General features: G+C 38.5%; 1 protein-coding gene across 18 annotated transcripts in view; it reads left to right on the top strand.

Annotated features, from left to right (window-relative positions):
- Nucleotides 1-22,502, top strand: part of LOC5570922 (sodium/hydrogen exchanger 3) — a 306,524-nt gene that overhangs the window by 185,031 nt on the left and 98,991 nt on the right. For all 18 annotated transcript variants that reach the window (XM_021844917.1, XM_021844913.1, XM_021844919.1 and 15 more), the window contains one exon: nucleotides 7,407-7,670. In XM_021844917.1, coding sequence (XP_021700609.1) covers nucleotides 7,407-7,670 — 264 coding nt within the window. The remainder of the gene's footprint in view (nucleotides 1-7,406; nucleotides 7,671-22,502) is intronic.

Below are 22,502 nucleotides of genomic sequence, written 5' to 3'. Positions count from 1 at the left end.
CATTCAACCCAACAGCACTTTATTGATTGATAAATAATATTTGTTCTTTTGAGCGGGAGTTGAAAACACCAATAGAAATCGAGAAATGGCCTGTGACTATGAGTAGGGGGGCTCGGGCAAGAAGGACACCTTAGAGGTCTATTTTGTAAATCTAGCTGATTCATGTGACTCGTTTTTTGTGAATAGAGAAGACAAATTTTAACCCTATGGAATCCTAGACTGCGTATTTAAAGTTACTACATATGAGAGGCTCAAACGCAAAGGGGTGTAAGTGACATTTTGGTCGGTTTTGAGTTCAGGAAATTCTACTGTTTCCAACGATATTTTCAGGTGATTTTCCCGCTCAACAGAAGAAATAACATAATTCTTAGAAGACTGGCTCGTTTTTTGACTTTCATACAATTTGTATAGCATAATATATAGCTGGAAAAAATTCAAAGTAGATTTTCTCAAAACTAGGTTTTTTTTCACTGACACCCTTTGCTTCAAACCCCCTTATGTTCATGTCAGTCGTTACCACAAGACTAAGACAGCCATTCGTATTTACAGGGCTGGTAGCTACTAAGTGCCTTAAAAATAGGAAATTAGAAACCTCTAGCCTGAAAAAACAGATCTAAACGAATCAGAAAGTGGCCGGAAAAGACCTAACAGGAACCAAGAAAACAAATCGAAACCTTTTTGGAATTACGTATTACGTATGTGTGTTTTTTCATGATTTCCTCTATGAAGTTCTTCTGAAATTTATTCAGATACTACTTCCGGAAATTCATTAAGGAGAATTTTCCGAGGGATTTTTTTTTCCAAGAATGTTGTTTCGAATGCCTTACGAATTCAACCTGATTGTACCCAAAGAGAAACAAAGAAATGTAATTTCTTCAAAGATTGTTTCCTGAATCATAAGAATTCCTCCGAACATTCTTCGTAGTTTTTGGAAACTCATGCACCCAACATAGGCTACTTGATGAGATTCACGTTTTTGGGAAGAACCACGTGAGTTTCTCGAAATTCAAGCCCACTACTATTACCATTCCCAGCACTGCTCGGGATAGTATTCCGCAGGATTTTCTAAAGGAATTTCTTGGAAAACAGTGGACAGATTCTCTTTAGAAGTTTGTGTAGAACTGATCGGAGGAATTATTGAAAAAAAAGTTGTAGTACTAGTTGTTGTAAAAACTTGTAAGATTTCAACTTTTGAAGATTTCAAGGGATTTTTTTTTAGATACTTTTTAAAAAATGTAATTTAGATGACAATCTGCAAACGCATACGACGTTTTATTCGTCCAATCAGTGAGTTCGATGAACGATTATATAGATAAATTAACGTAAACACTAGATACACTAAACTATCCGAATAAACATCGGGTGTTTCTTTCGATAAGTTGGTGTATGTGTTCATGTCAATCCGTTTTCCTCTTAATCTTCATTTTCTGCTGAGAAGTAATTTCTTGACCTATCTTGATGCATGGGAAATTCCTGCAAGGAATCTGATCGCGGTACGCAGTAAAAAAGAAATGTCAGTTCAGGGGAGTCGCTGTAGAAAATTTCTGCAAGGAATCGGCGAGAAATTTCTTTGGCGATTTCTTTTCAGCAGCAAATCAGCCTTTATAGTTCATATATTTCAGAACAAATAAGCGCTGTACGACCAGTGTATTATTAGGTAAAGAATTCATACCAATACGTCGACTGTGGGCAGTACAGACGAGTCACATGAATCGGCTCCATTAACAAAATGACTCCTTACACTTTGAATTATACCAAACCAAAACATGTTTAGAATTCTCAAGAATTTTTAGATTTTTTTGTAAAAGGCACTCTGTGCTCGTGACCACTACTGTGCCGGAATCAGTTGATCTGTATCTTCTTTACCGATACAGATCTATTTTTAACTTATCTATATTTACATCTTCTTTCACTCTCTTTTACTCTTTTACTCTCACACCGAGCAGTTTGTTTGGTGTCCGCCTTGATGTATGTCTCTTCGTCCATGACGAGACAGCCTGGCTTAACCAGCCATTCACGGACAGGCATTGAAAATGCTCAGCTCATGAGCAAAGATCAGTAGATTTTAGGGTAACTTGATGCTCAGCTAAGTAGTAGGTCGTGAGTTGTCAAGTTCATTGAGTGTTGACGATCATCATCATCTCTCTGCTTGATCAGTGGAGTTCATTAGTAAAAACCAACTGAGCATGGCAGTCCATTGATCAAATTGAAGTTATTTTATAAAGTTTTGGCAGTATGCGGGGCACCTATAGGTGCTATATGGGATTGAGGTAACAGGTTGAGAAGTATGTTTTTCTCCATGTGGGGGTTTTCCGTGATAATTCAGAGAAAAGAAGTCTTTACTATATAGAGCATTGTATTAATTTTCAGTAGAAATGTGTAACGGCACTCGGATTCCATTTCCAGATTCACCCTATATTGATGTATTGAAATTACGGCCCAGGAACACATCAGTTTGAAATAAGATGTCGGCTTCAGCGTTATGACGAATACAAAAACATTAAAAAAAATATACTAATCGCATTCTTGGGAGCATTGTGGGGATATGAAATTGTCCATTTTGGCGTTAATAATTAAATGGACGCTGCCTCAAATCTCAATTATCACAGTTCGTAACTCATAATGTTGTACAAATATGGACGCTCGTGCGCTAGATTCCGGATGGGATTCATCTGCATTAATGTCTTAGTGTGGTATAATTTTTGGCCCGTAAAATTTTATACAATCCAAATGCAAATCTTTAAAAACAGAACTCCTTCAAAGCCCGTCTTTGCAAATCCATTGACGTTTACAAATCAAGTTGGTTTGCTTTGATTTCAACCTCCTACACAGTGCATGCACTTTGGGGTTGCCTAGTGAAATTTCAAGCTCATTGTTTATCCGTGCTGTGAGCTTTCATGATCGCTAACAACTGTTTTACTGAATAGCTCAGTTCGATCACAGCATAAGGTCGCCTTGATTGTTCAATGCTCATGCTCATCAAGCTCGCTCATGTCTTCAATGCCTGTTCACGGTACAGCTTCCGCACACGCAGTTTGGCCACCGTGTTTTGCTTGTCAGTCCGGTTTGGTGCCTTCCTGACCAACAAGAACAAGAAGCCCAGCACGCTTCATGGTATGCTCGACGAACCACTTCGACGAATTGACCTTTTTGGCCACGTCTCGGGTGGAAAGGTTCGGATTATTCCGTTTTCGGCCGCTTCCAGCGCGCCTCTCGATGGTCTTCGTCTCCTGGAACATCTTCACAACGCGCGACGCGTTGGAATGGTGGATTCCAAGCCTTTTGGCGATCCATTTGTGCGACTGATCAGGATTTTCAACCACCACGCCCAAGATTTGCTGGCGTAGCTTTTTATGCCTTCGTGTCTTCATTTTCTAATAACAATTTTGCATTAACTAGACCAGGGGTTTTTAGACTTTTTGGCTGACGGAGCACTTTTAACATCAAATTGTTGCGCAGAGCATCTGATCGTTATCGCGACACCATTTGCAATCAGGAATTTTTGATACGCGTGAATCGATCTTACAATTCCAACGGAAATCGTGATGAAAGACTTGTGTTGTTATTTTTTATTGTTTAGAAAGCTGCTTCATATCAGGCTAAGATTGTGACAATTTAGCATTTTAATAAAATCGTATTTTGTTTTCCACCGAATATTTCAAATTCAGATCATATTTTAGACAAGTTTAGAAATTTTTAAATTTTTGTCCTTCATGCGGGAAACTGAACGAATGTTTTTAGTCTAATGAGAAGATTCGATTTTTGTCTTGAAATTGTTAAAAACTGCGTTTTCTTGTCAACCATAACGTCAATAACAACTTAAAGGTATAGATGTATCAAAAACACTCATCAAACTTTCAAGAGCACAAATTTTTGCTGAAAATTTGATCGAGAGATTATAACCAACGAGTTACCGTTCAAACCTATTTTCAGCGGTAATGGTTGTTTTGTTTTTACGAAAATTACCTACACTTTGAATTTAAACAAGTTTAGTATGCAGTGTTGACATAAATCTTAGTGTATTTTTGAACAAAAGTTGAGATATTTAAGAGCACTGGTTGAAATTTTAGAACGTGGGGCACCTGGCAAGAGCATCATGTGCTTCTGGGAGCACGTTCTGGAAACTCCTGGACAAGATGAATACAAAAGGGCCTTTCTTAGCCTAGTGGTAATAACCGCGGCTACAAAACATAGCCATGGAGAGCATGCCTGGTTCAATCCTCGTTCGGTCCAGGACAACAAATCTCTGGAAAAATTTCCCGGGAAACAATTTTCTGTTTACTGTTTCCCAAGATTCATGGATTTCCCGGAGAATTTTTTTTTTAGTGAATCAGTGTTTTCCACAAATAAATGGATCATTTCAACTCAAAAATAGCATCTAAAAATGACCCACAAGTTTTTGCATGAAGATTATTTTAAAAATTCTGTTCTGTTCTGTGGCGATTTTTTTTTTCTTCTAGCTACAAAGAAAAAATATACACCTAGAAAATATTTTATTTTTTATTATGCGTAATTCAAAACTTAAACTTAATTCTTAAATTCCACAAAACCCATTTTCGATATTTTTTTAAATTTTCATCAATCAATTTTGATAAGAAACAGATTTTTCAGACAAAATTTTATGATTATTTAAAAAGATTTTCTAATGGTTTTCCCTTTTTTTTTTTGATGAATGAAAGATCTTGAAATTATTCTGAACCAAAACGATTGTTATGGTAACTTTCCTGGAAGTTATTATATAAGTAATGAAATAGGCCATTTCCATTAGGTATCCCCGATTCTTCTTAAAGAACAATGTGTTTTTGAGTGTTTGGGTCATATTATTCTATACTGGCTTAATGTTCTTAGTGGAGAATGGTGAATTATGAATGAAAACGGTTAATTTTGTTATTTATTGATTATTTTTTTATCTTAACATAACATAACTCGAAAACTGTTACTTCTACATAAAACGATCATGATAATCATTATGGTTCCGAATAATTTTATTATTATTATTCCATCATCAAATAAATAACTTTTTTATTAAAACATGTATCCATTATGAAATTTTGTATCATACATCTGTTTTTATAAAAAATCAATGGTAAAAATTTAAAAAATATTAAAAATATGAAATATTTTTTCAGTTTATATTTTTTCTTGTTGTCCAAACCGTTCACTATATCTTCTCCATAGATCGATTCAAAAATTAACGGTTTCGAAGCTTGAATTTTTCAAATGAGTTGCAATAACTTATAGGCCATTTTGTCAATCTATATTTTTTCAATTTTCACAAACGAATTATTCTTGAATACAATCATGCATAAGAAGCCTCCTTAAAAATCAAGTTTTTTGGAGCAACAATTTTCAAGATATCATTAAGACAATTTTTACCGATTTTTTGTGAAAAATATTTTATAACTATTACCAAAATGAGTAGATTTTTTAGATTTAAAGTTCGCCCTAACAAAAGCACTGATATAGTTTTTATATGAAACTAGTGGGCCCAGCAAACTTCGTCTTGCCATCAAGTAGGCTGTTAAAAAACGCTGTGGATCGTCCCATACAAAATGACAGTTCCGTTCACACTCGTTTTTTTCCTGAGATTTTTATACACACAAACACGTCGGAACCCTTGAAGAACAAAACGGAGAAAGAATTATTCAAATCTGTTGACCCGTTCATAAGCCATTTTGTGACATACAAACACCACTCCATTTTTATTTATATAGAAGATAGATAGATATAAACTACACGTTCATAAAGTCTCCACGTCATAAGTGCTTAATTAGCTATATAGTTTCTGTTGTATACTAAATCAGGCTCTGTTCTAGTTAAGATGTGATGCCAGAAGAAACAAAAGAAGTAAAAGGCACAGACATTATTTATTTTTCCGTTCCGAGGACATTATATTATCCGTTAAACATAAGAGAATTGATTTAAACTATGTACAAATGGAGGTGGTGCTCCTGTCCTAGGCAGAGTTGCTCGCTGTCATTATCAGCGCTATAATTTTTCTGATGAATGTAGCCCAAATGCGACCCAATTCAACTCACATCAACATCATTTTGAGTTTGCCTTCGCCAGTGTATTAGTGATGATTGTTTATGAATATCATCGATATACCAAACATTGACACAAATTTCGGAAATAAAATGACATTTTTGCTGTGCGATATGTTTAACAGTTTTTTGCAGTAATTTTGATCTAAATTATGGAGTCAAATAAGTACTGTTAGTTGTTTTATCGCAAACGATATTGGTAATTCGAATGTGAAATTAAATTATTTAAAATATCAGGATATGACTGATAGTGTGCAACGCTGGTCCTGTGTGTCAGACTTGCCCTATTTCATTTGATGTTTTATCCTACAATCCAACAAATACATAACCTACGAAAACAAATTAATTAAAAGTATTAAAAATTAAATTGAACTGCTGCCGCAGAAAAGATAACAAGATTAGTCACATTTTTTTCTGGGATGATATTTTAGCATGGGACTTGCCAGCCTCAAGCAGACTGAACGACGACTACAGTATTAATTTCAAGTGTGACTCTGACCAATTGACTGCTGGCTGGCTTTTGCTGGCCCCATATTGAAGCTCTGCATTTGAGGTATTAAATTAATGAATGCGATATGATTATTGGCGGTTAGAACCGGTATGGATCGTATCGAGTTGGATATTTTATGGTTGAGTGGAGTTATGACTGGTTAGAACTAAATAAATCAGCCGAATGTTTTGAGATCTGAAATATTTCTTCATCATTTCATGGAATCATATCATTGCTTAATTTTAATTTTATATCTCCAGACACAAAATCGTTGAACTAATCTGTGTTCTTACTATTATTCGAAGGAGTAATGGCTATACGGAGAACTTATGCACGTTTCCACAACAACGTGTCAACTGCTCGTTGATCCCATAAACCGCATCCATCTAACAGCTTGACCTCATTTAGTATTTGTTTGATCCCGAGTATGACTTTCAACGACAGGTCCTTCAAACAACACAAACAAAAGAAAAAAGGAAATATGAAGAAAGATTATGTTTCCTACACTTTGCTGTTTCCAGCAAAGTGGAGGCGGTTAGCCAGTTAGCTCCATTCATATAAAAGAATCGTAAAATTTGGTGTGGTCAAATCGATTTTTTTTTTGTAACTTAATGAAAACTTTTACTTAAAAGCTTGAAAATTGAAAGTTAAAATATTGTTGAAACATTGGAAAAAGTATTTTCTTCAATTTTTTTGTTGCGCTGTTATAATGCATTGAACAATATATTATGCTTTATTTTCAGTCATCTATGAGATGATCCTATGACTGAAAATCTCGATAATAATAATAATAATAATAATATTTTCAATCATTAGTTAACAAAATAAACCCACTAATTAATGTTTTACTTTCAACTTCTCTCCCCACCCAGGTTTCCACATGACGCCGAAGCTGAGTAAAATCTTCCCCGAGTCCTGTCTGCTGATCGTGGTCGGCGTCATCATCGGCGTGTTGCTGCGGTACGCCACAAACCTGCACGTGTCCCCGCTGACGCCGAACACGTTCTTCTTCTACATGTTGCCACCCATCATCCTCGACGCGGGATACTTTATGCCAAATCGGATGTTTTTCGACAACATCGGTACTATCCTACTAATGGCTGTGATCGGTACAATATTTAATATTGCCACTATCGGTAAGTCAGCGTAATCGCGAAACGGTGTGTTTGAGATCGTTGTTAACGAAAAAATGACAAATAATTGGGCACCTACTACTCGAGTATTAAAGCATCTCTTCGGAAATATTTCAAAGATGGGATCGAAATTTATCGTTACTTGAAGGTTTTAGGCAATTTCAAAAGGGATAATTACATATGTACTTCAAAATATTTCCTTATAGTGCATCATTTTGTGAGCCAACCAAGTAACTTAAGGATTGCGTTAAGTATTCGAAACGTGTGATATCCAAGCATCTTTTCTATAAATTTTGAATTATTTCATTCAGAAAATCAACTAGAGTTCTTTGAAGTTTTGAACCTATTAGAAGCAAATTTTGAATATCAAATTAACACGTTCATCACAACAACAAATTCTTCTCAATATTTGTATCGAACACCCGCACTGCCCATAATTGCATAACAGTCACAATTGACATTTCTGACAAATTGGAGTTAATACCATGGAGAGTCATCAAATGATAAATACTTTCGATCAACCTACTGAAATCTGTGAGATTGTTCTAGAAAATTCGAAAAAAATACCAAGTTGTTTTGTCATATTGCTTAATATATCCGCATAACAGTCACATTGAGATTATACATGGGCCTCGTTATGATGTGGCAATGAAATTTCTGTCAGAATTATTTTTTGACTATTCACCTAGTATGCGATATGAGTTGTGCAAAATATCGGCCTCAAATAAGCACTTTCGAGTTCCTGGTAATTTAAAAAAAAAATAGTTGCCTCCCAAAAGCTTTAAGGCAAGGCTGGTCAACGTACGGCCTCATTTTGTGTGGCTCCCGGAGGGTTCCAAGATTCTTCTCATATTTGGCCCGTTGAATATTCTATCAACCCGAAGTTAGAACATACTAAGTCGATTCAATTTTCAATTTAGTAGGGCCAGTCCTAGTTTCCTTAACTTCATCCATTCCTCGACTACGGAGATAAAGTGCGCTGCTATCAACTCTTCTTCCTCCATCGATTTGCCATAGACCACTAGGGTGATGTTGTCGGCGAAGCCAACAATCTTAACACCCGTCGGAAAAAGGAGTCTCAGTACGTCATCGTACATCGCATTCCATCAGTATTGAACCTTGAGGTTCAAGGTTTGAAATTCAACTGTATAACTTCCGTTTTGACTTCCTGATACATTTGGGTCCATCCGTTAAGTGTCCGTTGTGTGCTCTGTCGACACAAATTAGGTATTTATCAATTTTTTTTTTTTTCCTTATTCGTTTATTTATTAGGCTCGGGCGTGCGAAGCACATAACGGAGCCGACTCAATACGTATTTGATTAATATACATAATTGTAAATAAATAAAAAAGCACAAAATTATTCATAATAAAAGATAATCTCATCAACTGGAGTGTTGGTAGCAACCGCGATCCTCTGCTTATCTTCTTCCATCAGAGATTTTCGTTCTTGTTCATCTTCAATCCAGTGATACGTTAATATTCTGTGCCTACTCTTGGTGGGAGAGGCATCCGAGACTGTGGCCAAACTGCTATCGTCACTTTCACTCGACGCTGGTTTTGTTTTGTTCCTCCTTTTGTTTGTCTGCTTCGTTGTAGAGTATGAATCTCGATCCGTATCAAGCGACCGTTGTCGTTTGGTTTCCACCTTCTTCAAACTTGCTGGACTTGTTTCGTCTATTGTGTTTTCTGCTGCAACTGTAGAGATGTCTTCTTCTGCTTTTTCGAGATTTTCTGGCGCTTTCACCATTTGCTTTTGTTTTTTCTCGGCCTGGCGTTCTCGCAATACTGGACAACATTTTTTCAAATGTGTATCGGACTTGCAGGTGAAGCACTTTGGTTTTATACCGTCGTAGAATATTCTACCTTTTCGGTTGCGGAAAAAGAGAATATCCGGAATCTCTTTCTCGATGTCCATATAGACACCCCTTACCCCAGTGTACATTTCGAGCTTGAATTCGGCAGGAAACCGCTCACGCACAGTACGCTTCACCTTTCCATATTTTTCCATTACCGATGCTAGATCAGCATCTGGCACTTCTGGGGGTAGATCGAACACGCGCACATAACGAGTATTGCCCGCTACCGACATACGCACCATTACCATGTCTCCATTGCAATAATGGAATGGAACCACCTCTTCATTGTTTGCGAGAACAAACTGCATTGCCGATTCACATTTGAAGCGAATAAAGACAGCCTTTTCATCGGAGATTTTATAGGCCGTCTCCATCAACGACTGGTCACCTTTCAGCGCCTTGATAAAGCGGACCATATCCGCCACGGCTGGTTGTGCAGCATCCCCAGGAAAACGAAAAGCCAAAGTATTTTTCACAACTAATTCAGTCGACATCTTGATCACGTGATACATATACCGTAGACGACCAAGCACAAAATTCTAAAAAAACACTAGCAAACGAACAACACGTCCATCCACATTGAGACGTAAGAGATCACTGTATTTATCAATTTGCTTTCAATAAATTGCCCCTCTGCACAGCTTACTTCTGTCGGGACCATTGTATGTATATCCACGACTTCTGGATCTTCCCAAAACACTTCAGAAGGCTGCTGTATGCTCAGCCGGCAATACGTACCTTGAGTATGCCCAAGTTCTTCGCTTTGTTGGCCTCGGCAACGGGCAGTCTGATCGCCTCCACCTGGGTGGCCCGCGTTTCCTTTCGAAGGTGGATGCCCTTAATTACTACGTTGATGTTACACTGCTGTTTAAGGGCAGCCGAGACCTCCGCTACATCGGAGATTTCATCCATATACTTACACTAGAGAGTCGCTTCTGTAGTCATGAATCTCACAGCAACCTCGTCGCCAAGTACTTCTTGTGCCAATTGCTTATAAGCTGCACCATTTTGCTTGGTATCTATCTACAAGACTAGGATCCGTTAGATTTTGCTCACAATTTCGCGCGTTTTCGTCGCCGGAGAATTTTTTTTTCTTCCTGTTTGTAGCGTCTTGCTGGGTAGTGCTTCGTGAAGCCCAAGCAGGACAGTTCGGTTATGCGTCGTCCGATAGATTTTGCTCACGGTTTCACGCGTGTTTTCGTCGCCGGAGATTTTTTTTTCCCTGTTCTGGAGCGTCTTGCTGGGTAGGTATTTGGGAAGGCCCAAGCAAGACGGTTTGTTTTCGGAACGCCAAGAAGATTTGCTGTCAGTGTCAGTTTTGTGTTCAGGCGAGAATGGATTACCAACTGGTGAGTTCGTTTCATGCTTATGATAACACATTTTTTCTTGAAAGCGTAACTTTTATGTAATATTAAAACAAACTTTGTATGGTTCGTCACTATAAGTGTCGGCACAATGCTATTTTCTTATACAATTTCAATATACATATATTTTTCTCTTTTTGACATTATTAAAAATTATCTTTTGAATTGTTCGACATTGTGAATGTTGACGTATTTTTTAAAACTTCTACCATATCGAGACAAAATGCACAGTAATACTCATATGTCATTTTCAAACAAACTATGTATGGTTCGTCACTACAAGTGTCGGCATTATTCCTGTTTCATATGATTTAAAATATATACATGTAATTTTCAGTTTTCGTCATTAATAAAAACATCTTTTGAATTGTTCGACATTATAGATGTTGACCTATTTTTTAAAGCTTCTACCAAAAACTTCTCGAGACAAAAATACAAAACTAGCTTTAAATATAAGTCGTATATTTCCCCCTTGTCCATGGATCGCATCACCGACCAGAGGTGACTCCCAGATCTTTTCCTCCCTCACTAATAAACACCCTTCCCGTGGTGATTGTGGAGATGCAGAGGTATTCTCGGTCTCTAGAAGCAACAATCATTACACCCTAACATTCCTTCCCCATCCCAACTGACTGTAAGGACTTGGCCGGCGCCGTTATTGATTAATAATATTAGATCTGCTAAAATTGCACTTCGAGAGTAAGCGGAAACTCCCATCCCTTATTCATTTGGATCGTAGTGCAATTCTTACCAGTTCCGATCAATCACGGAGTAGCAACCATTGACATGTACAGTCAGTCTATGCTATGCTGCTATGCTATGCTATGCTCCGTTTTACATCGCCGTTTCAGGTTTTCTCCTTACTCTCTTCTTCTCAATTCGTTTCCACGGGTTGCTTTGCTTTACACCTATGGTTCCTGTGAATGCACTGCCTGGTTCGGGCCTGGGAGGGAGAAACCAATTCAAAATTTATGTACGTCATAGTGAGCCGGGATTCCGCTGTCACGAACTGTCACTGTGAGCCCAGATCTCAAACATTGGACTAACATGGAAAAAGCGCGTAACTGATTAGAACACATTTTCGCTTTTCATCAAAAGTGACAAAAATCGAATAAAAATCAATCCATGCACACAATGCAAGTAATGTCACCTAAGCACCTTTCAATCTGATTGAATATAAAGCTTTGAAAACCCATCGTTTTACTTTTTCCAATGAAAATGAATATTTTGTGCATAGAAAACTGTGGCCCTTTTTCCATGTTTGTCAGGAAAGATCGAAACTACACAACAAAAGAAAACTAGCAATTTTCCCCAAGCCTGCCTTGATTGTTGTTGGCAAGCTGGAGTTATCTTGCAGTTCAAACAAACGTTGTTCCATATTTCGTGTGTAGTATCGGTGCCTCCCTCCCAGGTTCGGGCTATCCCGTAGCTCTTTTACTTGGCTTTCTTGGCATTAGACGTAATGTTGGCCTATCCACTGTTGCCATGTCCTCTTGATCGCGGAACTTAGCTCATGCCAGCTTTTCCGCTCTGGAGGACGGACGTGTAGAGCACTTTTTTCTTTGAAACCAGGCGTCTTTTCGCCACGTATTCATCCTCGGATGGTCCCCTCTTTCGCATCGCGTATTGAATAATATCATCTGATATATTCACGTAACCTGTAAAGGAAAACACTTCAATGTGGTACGACTTAGTGTCTTTTGATTTTTGACTATAGCTCATTACCATAGCAGGTTAAGAATTACAAAATGTCCTGAAGATTCAGCCTTGTGAAATCAGTTTCACTTAATAAGTGTTTACCAAATAGGAATCGCAGTTGCGTGAAAACTGGACAGTTACATATCAGATGATACGAAGTTCCATAATCGGAATCACAACTATCACAAACAAATGGGGCCTTCTTTAGCTGAGTGGTTAGATCCCGCGGCTACAAAGCAAAGCCATGCTGAAGGTGTCTGGGTTCGATTTCCGGTCGGTCCAGGATCTTTTCGTAATGGAAATTTCCTTCACTTCCCTGGGCATAGAGTATCACCGTACCTGCCACACGATATACGGATGCAAAAATGGCAACTTTGGCAAATAAAGCTCACAGTTAATAACTGTGGAAGTGCTCATAAGAACATTTAGCTGAGTAGTCGGCTTTGTTCCAGTGGGGACGTTAATGCCAACAAGAAAAAAAAACCTTAAATGAGTCAGCACGCTGAATACTTGCCATGTGATAGTTGAGTTGGCAGTGGCCAGTCAATTTTCTGATTTAATAGATTTGTTAAATACTTCGCCATCCTTGGAGATGGCTCAGTAATGTATAATTGTGTTTGAGGACACTAACCTAAACTATTCTAATATTGCTTGTGATGAGTTGCAGCCCAAGAATTGATATTTGAATTCGACATGCGATAGCAAACTCCTACCTTAAGTTGGCCAAAGCAAGAGCTTTTATAGCAGCCTGACTATCTGAACAGAAATATATGACTTTTCCCATTATGTGCTGTTGAATTAATGATTGCACTCCACACATTAGAGAAAATATTTCCGCCTGAAAAATGGTGCAGTTTTTACCAAGTGAGTAAAACTGATTCAGCCTTAGCTCACGAGAATATACACCAGCACCAGCTCTACCATCAAGATGGTAATCACTATATTGTTTGATATACTTCTTTCCAAATAGCCACACGTCCACTCTTTCCATGAAGGGAATTGTTTGGTAAATGTCTTGTAAGGAAAATGATAAGTAATGATGAGATCACTTGGAGCAAGGATAATCTTGTCCCAATTCACCAAAATTGCAAACAACGAAGTGTGTATAAATCTACGATTTACTGGATTTTCCTCCAGTAAATCCAGTACCAATGAACAGTAAAAGCAATAAAGTGCTTTTTGTTTAAGATGTATGTGTAGTAATGTGACGTCAAAAAGAGCCTCGAGCGCTGCCGTGGGAGTCGTAGAAAACACACCAGACAACGCCATAAGTGAATGTCCCAATTTTGATTGGATTGTTCTCACTTCGCTCTTTTGTCACCACACAAGACATCCATGCAAAAGTTAGTCAAACAACTGTAGTGTAAATCCATTTAATTACTTGGTCCAAGTTTTAGGGTAAATCGGGATAATGCCAGAATTACCAAGGACTATAGAAGTACCCAAGGAACACACATGTTATAATTGATGCATATTAACTCTTATATGACTAGATTATGTCATATAAGAGTTAATATGCATCAATTACAACATGTGTGTTACTCGGGTAATGCATTTACTACTACTTTAGAGCATTTTTTCCGTAGGGAGCGTATTATATCTGTTTACTCTACCAAATGTTCGTCGGCACTGATCGATGGCCATGCAAGCTTACTTCAGCATTGTTTTTTTCATAAGAGCTATCTGGATTGATCGATTTCTATTCATCGTTGCTCTTTTTTGCGTTATTGCAGAAAACTGATTCTCTTTTCGTAACTTATTTTGCTGTAGGATAAAGAATCACTATATCCAGCTTCATTAACAAGAATAATTACAGATTTATATAATTTAGCGAAGTTATTAGCGGAAGAGGGGATCGATGAAGATAAATCGCTCAGGTCAGTTAGGCCTTTATGCAATAAGACTTCATCTCGACACAATGATCTCAAATTGCAGAGAAGTTGATTAGATATTAGTGGTGGATTTGAATGGTTCACAAATTGATAATGATGCACTGTAAGGGAATATTTTGAACTATGTTGAATGTGAATATCCCTTCCGAAGTAGCCCAAAACCTTAAAATCACGATAATTTTCGATTCCATACCCAAGCAGCACATATTGTTACAAATAGCTTACAGTAACGGCTACTTAATATATTCAATAGTTACAATATGATACATTTGCAACATGGAAAAATACTGCTATGTAACCGAAAAAGCGCAAAAAGTCGAGCCTTATGTAACTTGTTAGTTCGTTACATAAGAAGTTTACAAGCGACTGCTATGTAATTTGTTGATTACGCATGGGTTTTCCTGCGACAAAATAAATGAAACGGCGTTGAAGTTGCTGTTACTTTCTGACAGTTTTGGAACCGAAGAACCATTTTAGAATTGAATGTCAATAAAAGTAATACGTATGATTTTCGAACACGTAATTATTCACAAGTACATAATAGATTTAACATGCCCATTTGAATTTGTGGTGAAATCAATCATTTTACTTGCTCAAAATTGACGCGCTCATAAAAAAGATAATAATTTTATATTGAATAACACACGATACCTGGATTGTTGAGATATTATTCCATTAGAACTCACACAAAAAAATGGAAATTGACACTGTTACTCAAATTAGCAGTGTTTTTGATTCTAATTTAATTGTTTGTGAAGACTGTGATTCCAAAATCATGTTGTTTCGTGTCTCGCAGTTGGATTTTCTGGGTTGCCTATCATAAATCGCCATTTAATTTCATCTTGCTGCAGAAACACTTCCGAATAACTGTTTGAGGACAGCCAATCTAAAATGATGAAAACTATTAAGAAGCTGTTAAAAAGGCTGCAAATTGTAAATTTAACAATTTTAATCAATCACTGGAAAAATATCTATGAAAACAATAACTAGTCATAAAATAGTAAAGTTCTTATATCAAAATTCACAACACGTATGAAAACTTTTGGCATGTAGTGTTGACCACTGTCAGCAAGTTACTCGTTTGTTACACATCAGTCACCCAAAAATCTTATGTTATTTTGAAACTGATGTGTAACTATACTGAAACTAAATGATAAATGACACTGCTGTCAATAGGGGAAGGGGTATTAAAATGAACACCTAAACGATATCGTCTTGCTTTTAATGTGAAAAACGATGAATTTGCGATAAATCATCAAATAATGTGCAAAAATCCTCAAAGCCAATTGACTGGAACCTTACAAAAGTATGAAAATTAAATGCACCGTCCAAAAAAGCACATGGTTTGTGACGTGCTCAAATGGCTCAAATAGCTCGAAAGAAGGCAAATTCAAGCGTGTGCTATAATAAAGGCGCACGTCGCATGATCGATCCTTCATCGATCCTCTCTTTTGTGAATAAAGGTGACAAGATGCGGGTTTGTTAACAATTTTTCACTACAAGACGCTAGGAAGTAATGCAATCTTGCGTCCTGAGGTGAAACAACGAATTGAATTTAGAAATTGATCAATTTGTGCCAATATTAGGGACTGAGGGTAATATGCCCATGACAAGGAAAATAGCGATTTAGATGTGAAAAACATGCTTTTTTTATTATAATCGGATATACAAATATGTTCTCTATCAAATAGTAGAAACAACATCCATTCATTTGAGTATTTCTAGGGTTAATAAATCAATTAAAAAATGCGTGCTTATGGGTCATCCGTAAACCAAGTAGTCATTTATTGGGGGAGGGGAGAGATTCTGCCCAATGACCACGGTCCATACAAATTGTAAATTTTGTGTATGGACAAATGACTACTAGGGAGAAGGTGGGTCTAAAATTGGCTCTCACTTCAATAGGGCCTAACTAACATGAGTGATTTTTCTTCATCGATTCTGCATATATAATGCATACCTACAGGCGTTTGTTCTGATGTTATTGTTCAATAATAGATACATGCTGATGCCTAAAATTTACATTTGTAAGGTTCTAATTTGCGCGTTACTTCAACGTGCCATTACGTTTGGTAGAATTTGAATTCAACAGTGGGGTGGGGGTTTTGCCCCCACGAGTTGATTAGGTCGAGTTTAGTTCCTTCGATAAGTTATTCAAGGACAAATTCAACATATTTATTGCACGTAATACAAACTTTGACAGTACATAAGTGGACCCTGTGGGAGTTGGAATCCCAAAACAAATTTCAACAAAGAAGACAGCCACTGACTGCTGTCGTCTAAAAGTAATTAAGCTTAACAAAACACAATCATTTACGGGATTGACTGTTCAACGAGAAACTTGCGACGATCGACGCGCCACAATAATTCGTGTACGGAGGGTATTAGAACTAAGTTGGAGATGTTGATTTCGAAATTTTTGAAGTAAACATCACCTCCAAACACTAGCGATTATGCGGTGGAATATTGACGTTTGATTACGAATTGTCTTGAGGACCCAAACACTTTAACGTTCAAAGATCCGTCATCGTAATCATCGAAACTTTAATAGCCATTTTTCTGTTCAAAACTGAAATTTACTCGTCGAAAATGTGTTCACTGTGTTTCGGTTGGAGAATAAAATACAGTGAACACATGAATATATTCATGATTTTTTACGAAAAAACTGCTTTTGAAAATTATCGAGTTGATGACGGATCCTGCTCCCTCAAACGAATTCTCGTCATTCCGAGTCATCGGCTCAAAGATTGGCGTTTCCCACAAAAGTAGTAAAGAGAACATTACAAATGTAACTCGATGTTCTGTGATATGTCTACTCGCAGAAGTTGTCCTTCATTTATTAATTATAACTGGTTCTATCGCACAACATCAAAAATAGAGATGTTAATTAACGAGACTATGACAGCTAAATTTTCACATACTTTCATCGTCATTAAAATATTATGGAAATGTTCATTTTATGTTGGTGGCAAAACAAACATTTTTGAATTTTTTATCACAGTCCTAAAAAAACATCTATGAATGATTATAATCCCTTCGAAAACAGTTCTAAAGGTTTCTGCTTCGACATCATATCATTACGATATTCACCTCATTGAAAAACCTCAACATCTCCGTGCCTAAAATTACATCAGTTTTAATTTCTGAACGTGGTTCTGACTTAAATTTATCTCCGTATCAACAAAAACACTCTTATTTATGCTCTAAATCATCCGTGCGTAATAAAAATTATTGAAATTTGGTGTTCATTTTACCATCCTGTTCATTTTTTCACCCCTTCCCCTATGACAAATGGTAAACAAACTTCATGCTGTTACACACATGTGACTTAGCAATCAGTATGTAACCTAGCGTGTTATTTGTTTCTTTGCAACCACAGATTTAATTTCAATGTAACTTATTCATTTTGACAGCTCTAGGTTAAGTTACATGCAAGTAAAAATGCAACACCTATGTAATGTAAACAAAGCGTAAGTTACAATGTAATAGTTTAGTAACCAAAATTGAAAGTAATCAATAAGATATGCTACAAATTATCTGAAATGCAACGGCAATGTAATTTGTTTTATTTTTCTAAAATATTGCATTTGTTACCAGTGCTACTTGGGTTGTTACCAGTGCTACTTGGGTAGTTATAGTAGTTTACGGAACAAGTTGCAGAATTATGATTTTTACAGCACGAGTCGTAAATTTATCCTACGACGCTTGCTGAGCAGGATAATTTCGACGAGTACTGTAAAAATCGAGTTCTGCATCGAGTTACGTACCGTAAAACGGGGTAACTTTGATAATGCGGGACCCATCACATACAAAACAAATTAATATAATATCTGTGAATCAGTTAAGCAAAACAAATGCAAAAGTAAAGAATATTAGTATGAAACTTCATGTCAGAGCTATTTTCATTTGAATCGAGAACATTTGAGACTTAATATACGAATATTAAAATTTGATGCAACTTAAGAAATTTTGAAACGTTCACGAACAGCCTGTTCGACAATCACTATTTGATGCAGTTTTGAATAGTTTGTCATTTATATTTGACAGCCTAGTCATAATAGAACATGAATATGGTCTCAAATCTCTTAGCGAGAACCATTTTTACAAACTGTGGCCATTTTTGTAATCTAAGTCAGAAATTTCCATATAGCGATAAACGCCAAGAGGTATGCAATGCCCTAGAAATTTTCGTAATACATTCAGTTTTGTTTGATTTATGCTCCATTGTCACGATGGGAACCCTGCCTCATCGTCTTCGGAGTAAAATCATGGTACGATGACCAGTTGTTCAACTGACCGCCGCACACTGCCATGCGGGCGAATACAATGACCAACGGATGACCAGATATCAACAGAACGATTCTGGACAGAATAGTGGAGGGCAAAAAGTGAAAGTCATCATTGAGAGATATTTAGGCTGTTGCTGTCCCAGTAGATATTCTCGCTAATAATATCACTATCAAACTCAATCAATTTATATCCAATTTACACTTAAATTTAGTTAAAGCTAGTGCTGGAATTGAACTCACATTGAAATATAGACTAAGTGATGAATTGTTGTGGATCTCTTCGTAACTAAAGAATAACGAGGGTAAATATGCTAAAACTTAATATGATATTCTAATATTTACAAAATGATCTTACATCTAGGCTTATGTGATATTATTTGCAAACTATATACATTTAACGGGTTAAATTTATTGAAGAAGTACTGTAAGTATAAGAACGGAGCGATTGAGATTCAATGGTTAGACTACATACTATATTCATGCAGGAGACGTATCGTTCAGAGTGGCCCAGGAGAGTGGAATCGTGATCTTATTTATAGAAGGGTTCCACCAAAAATTGTAAGTAGAGATAATTTAGAGAAATGATGAAAATGCTTATAATAAAATTGAAATTGCAGCTTAAAGCTAACCACACACAAAAAATTGGTTTGCTCATAGATTTGGGAAATCATCCGTACAATTTCTTTATGAATTTTTGTACGTGGATAGACGCAATGGAAGGAGATCACGATACGACTGCGTTCAATTGCAAAACCTGCAATCTACCGGACTCGGCCGATGCGCAGATGGTCGCCTGTGACAAGTGCCACTTGTGGGAACACTTCACGTGTGCGGGCGTAGACGAGACCGTGAAGGATAGGCAGTATGTATGCAAAGATTGCATAGCCAAGGTGAGTGCCGATAAGTCTAAACGTGCTAAGCAGCTTAAGGCGGACAATCGATCCGCAAAAACCGGTGGAAGATCAACTTCGAGGAAGGGCTCGAAGATTCCGTCTGTTCCTGCGAGTCAATCGTCCAGTGCTCGTGCTGCGGCTTTAGAAGCCCAAATGAAGGTCATCGATGAAGAAAAGGCTATGAAGGAGCAGGAGCTTTAGGAACAAGAAGAGCTTAAAAAATGGGAACTCGAGGAAGAACAGCGGCAGATCGAAGAGAAGAAGCAGCTCATGGAAGAAGAGCGAAAGCTTGAAGAACAGCGGGCGTTGTTGGCGAAACAGCAAATGATTCGCAGAGAATCTATTGAGAAAAAGAACGAGCTGATCAAATTGATGTCGGAATGTGGAAGTGTTAGCAGTGCAAGCTCGGTTTCAGATTCGCAGGAAAAGGTAAAGAGTTGGCTGGCGGATCAAAAGTCCAACGGAAGTTCGATGGGAAAGATGGTGAAGGAGCAAGAAAGCAATAATGGCCTTCATCCTACTGGTTTCCACGACCCGTTATCATACCAGCTGGCGCCTCCGCTGCATAGGGCTGCTCAACTCACCACGCAATCGGTCCTTGAGAAGCAGATTGGACCCGTCAAACTTCAACAAGCTCGTTCTGAAATTGTTGTGCAGCCATTTCACCAGTACGTTTCGAGTTCTCGGCCTCGTCCCCAGCAGAGCAAGCAGGAGAACTTCACTATGGCCCAGAAACTGCATCAATCCCAATCGGAGGATGGGTTACCGTTACATCGTAGCCAAACGTCAGTTCATCAGCATCACCCGTTGCCAAATCGGCATTTTCATCAACCAACCAGCCAGCCGCAGTTATGCCAGCCCCTTCCACAACAACAGTACGATAATTGTTTTCGGATGGATGCAGCTCAATCTCAAAGAGTATTCGAGCAGCCAATTCAGCACCACGCTGAGATTCTTGTGCCAAGTTGTCGGGCTTATCCACCCGAATTTCATGGTGTCGCCAATCCTCAAGTAGATTTGCAGACCAACCATCGGGAGCAGATGTTTGTCCCGCCGCAAGTTCCGATTCAGCAGACAACAATGGCTGCGGAGCCGACCGTTCTTCAATCGCAGCAGATTGCAGCTCGGCAAGTAGTTGGGAAACAGTTGCCCAGGTTCGACGGAAACCCGATGGACTGGCCAATGTTCATTAGTAGCTATGAACAGTCTACGGCTGCTTGTGGTTACACGAATGCAGAAAATTTGATTCGTCTTCAGCAGTGTCTCTCGGGACACGCAAAAGAGTCAGTTTGCAGCAAACTGCTACTGCCAGAGAGTGTACCTCATGCCATCGAGACACTTCGAATACGTTACGGTCGTCCGGAACTTCTACTCAAATCCCTGTTAGAAAAGGTTCGCCGCACACCAGGTCCTAGACAAGACAAACTGGAAACGGTGATCGAGTTTGGATTGGCAGTAGGGAACTTCGTCGATCATCTGCGGGCGGCACAATTGCAACAACATCTCTCAAATCCGATGATGATGCAGGAACTGGTTGATAAACTTCCAGGCTCTATGAAAATGGAGTGGGCTTCCTTCAAGAGTCAACATCCGTTGGCGGACTTGGAAACTTTTGGGCTCTTCATGGAGAAGCAACTAACAGCAGCGAGCGCAGTAAGCTTCGAGCTTCCACTGCACGATAAGCCGTATAAAAGCGAGAAACATAAAATGCGGGAGAATGCAGGTATACATGCACATTCCCAAGGCGACCGCCAAGGGGATAAACAGCCGAATCGGACAGAGCAACATCGGAAACCGACAAAAGTGTGTGGAGTCTGTACTCGCGAGGGTCACAAAGCTGCCGATTGCATTCAGTTCAAGGAGTTGAACACCGACGAGCGTTGGAAAACCGTACAAAAGAAGGGTTTGTGCAGGACATGCTTGAACAGCCATGGCAAATGGCCGTGCAAATCATGGCAAGGTTGCGCAGTGGAAGGATGCCGCCTAAAGCATCACACTCTTCTCCATTCTCCTTCACCGACACATCATGTCAACTGCTCATCTAGTCACTCGTCTTCTCCTAAAGCTCTCTTCCGTATACTACCCGTCATTTTATACAACGAAGGAAGAAGCGTTTCCGTGTTCGCCTTTATCGACGAAGGGTCGGAAATAACACTACTCGAAGACAACGTCGCAAAACAGCTAGGAGTGAAAGGTCCCGTAAAGGCGTTAACTCTTCAGTGGACGGGCAACGTGAAGCGGAATGAATCCAAGTCCCAGGAAGTTAGTTTGGGAATATCTGGAAAAAGTGGTTCAGGGAAGTTCGATCTTCGAAATGCCAGGACCGTAAGCTGTTTGTTCCTGCCCAGCCAGCGACTTGACTACGGAGAATTAACACAGCGTTTCCCTCATCTCAGAGCGCTTCCAATGGATAGCTATGAAACCATCCAACCAAAACTTCTAATAGGATTGGATAATCTTCGCTTATGAGTACCTTTGAAACTCCGTGAAGGTAGTTTGCATGACCCAATAGCAGCGAAATGTCGACTGGGTTGGACCGTATATGGATGCAGCGGTGAAGGAAGCAGTAACGCAGCAATCGTAAACTTTCACACTGCCGAACCTTCCACTGCAGATCACCTGCTGAATGCGCAGTTGCGTGATTTCTTCATGATTGAGAACGATGGAATCACTAATCGCAGCGGAGACCTCGTTTCAGAGGAAGACAAACGAGCGAAGATGATACTCGAAAAGACGACAAGACGAGTTGGCGAAAATTTCGAGACAGGTCTATTATGGCGGACGGATAATCCTGAGTTTCCCGATAGTTATCCCATGGCTGCTAGACGGCTTGTAGGTTTG

Source organism: Aedes aegypti, chromosome 2 (genome assembly GCF_002204515.2).
Source record: "Aedes aegypti strain LVP_AGWG chromosome 2, AaegL5.0 Primary Assembly, whole genome shotgun sequence".
NCBI classification, from domain to species: Eukaryota; Metazoa; Arthropoda; class Insecta; order Diptera; family Culicidae; genus Aedes; species Aedes aegypti.
Note: the sequence above shows the minus strand (reverse complement) of the source record. Positions and strands in the feature narration are given on the sequence as shown.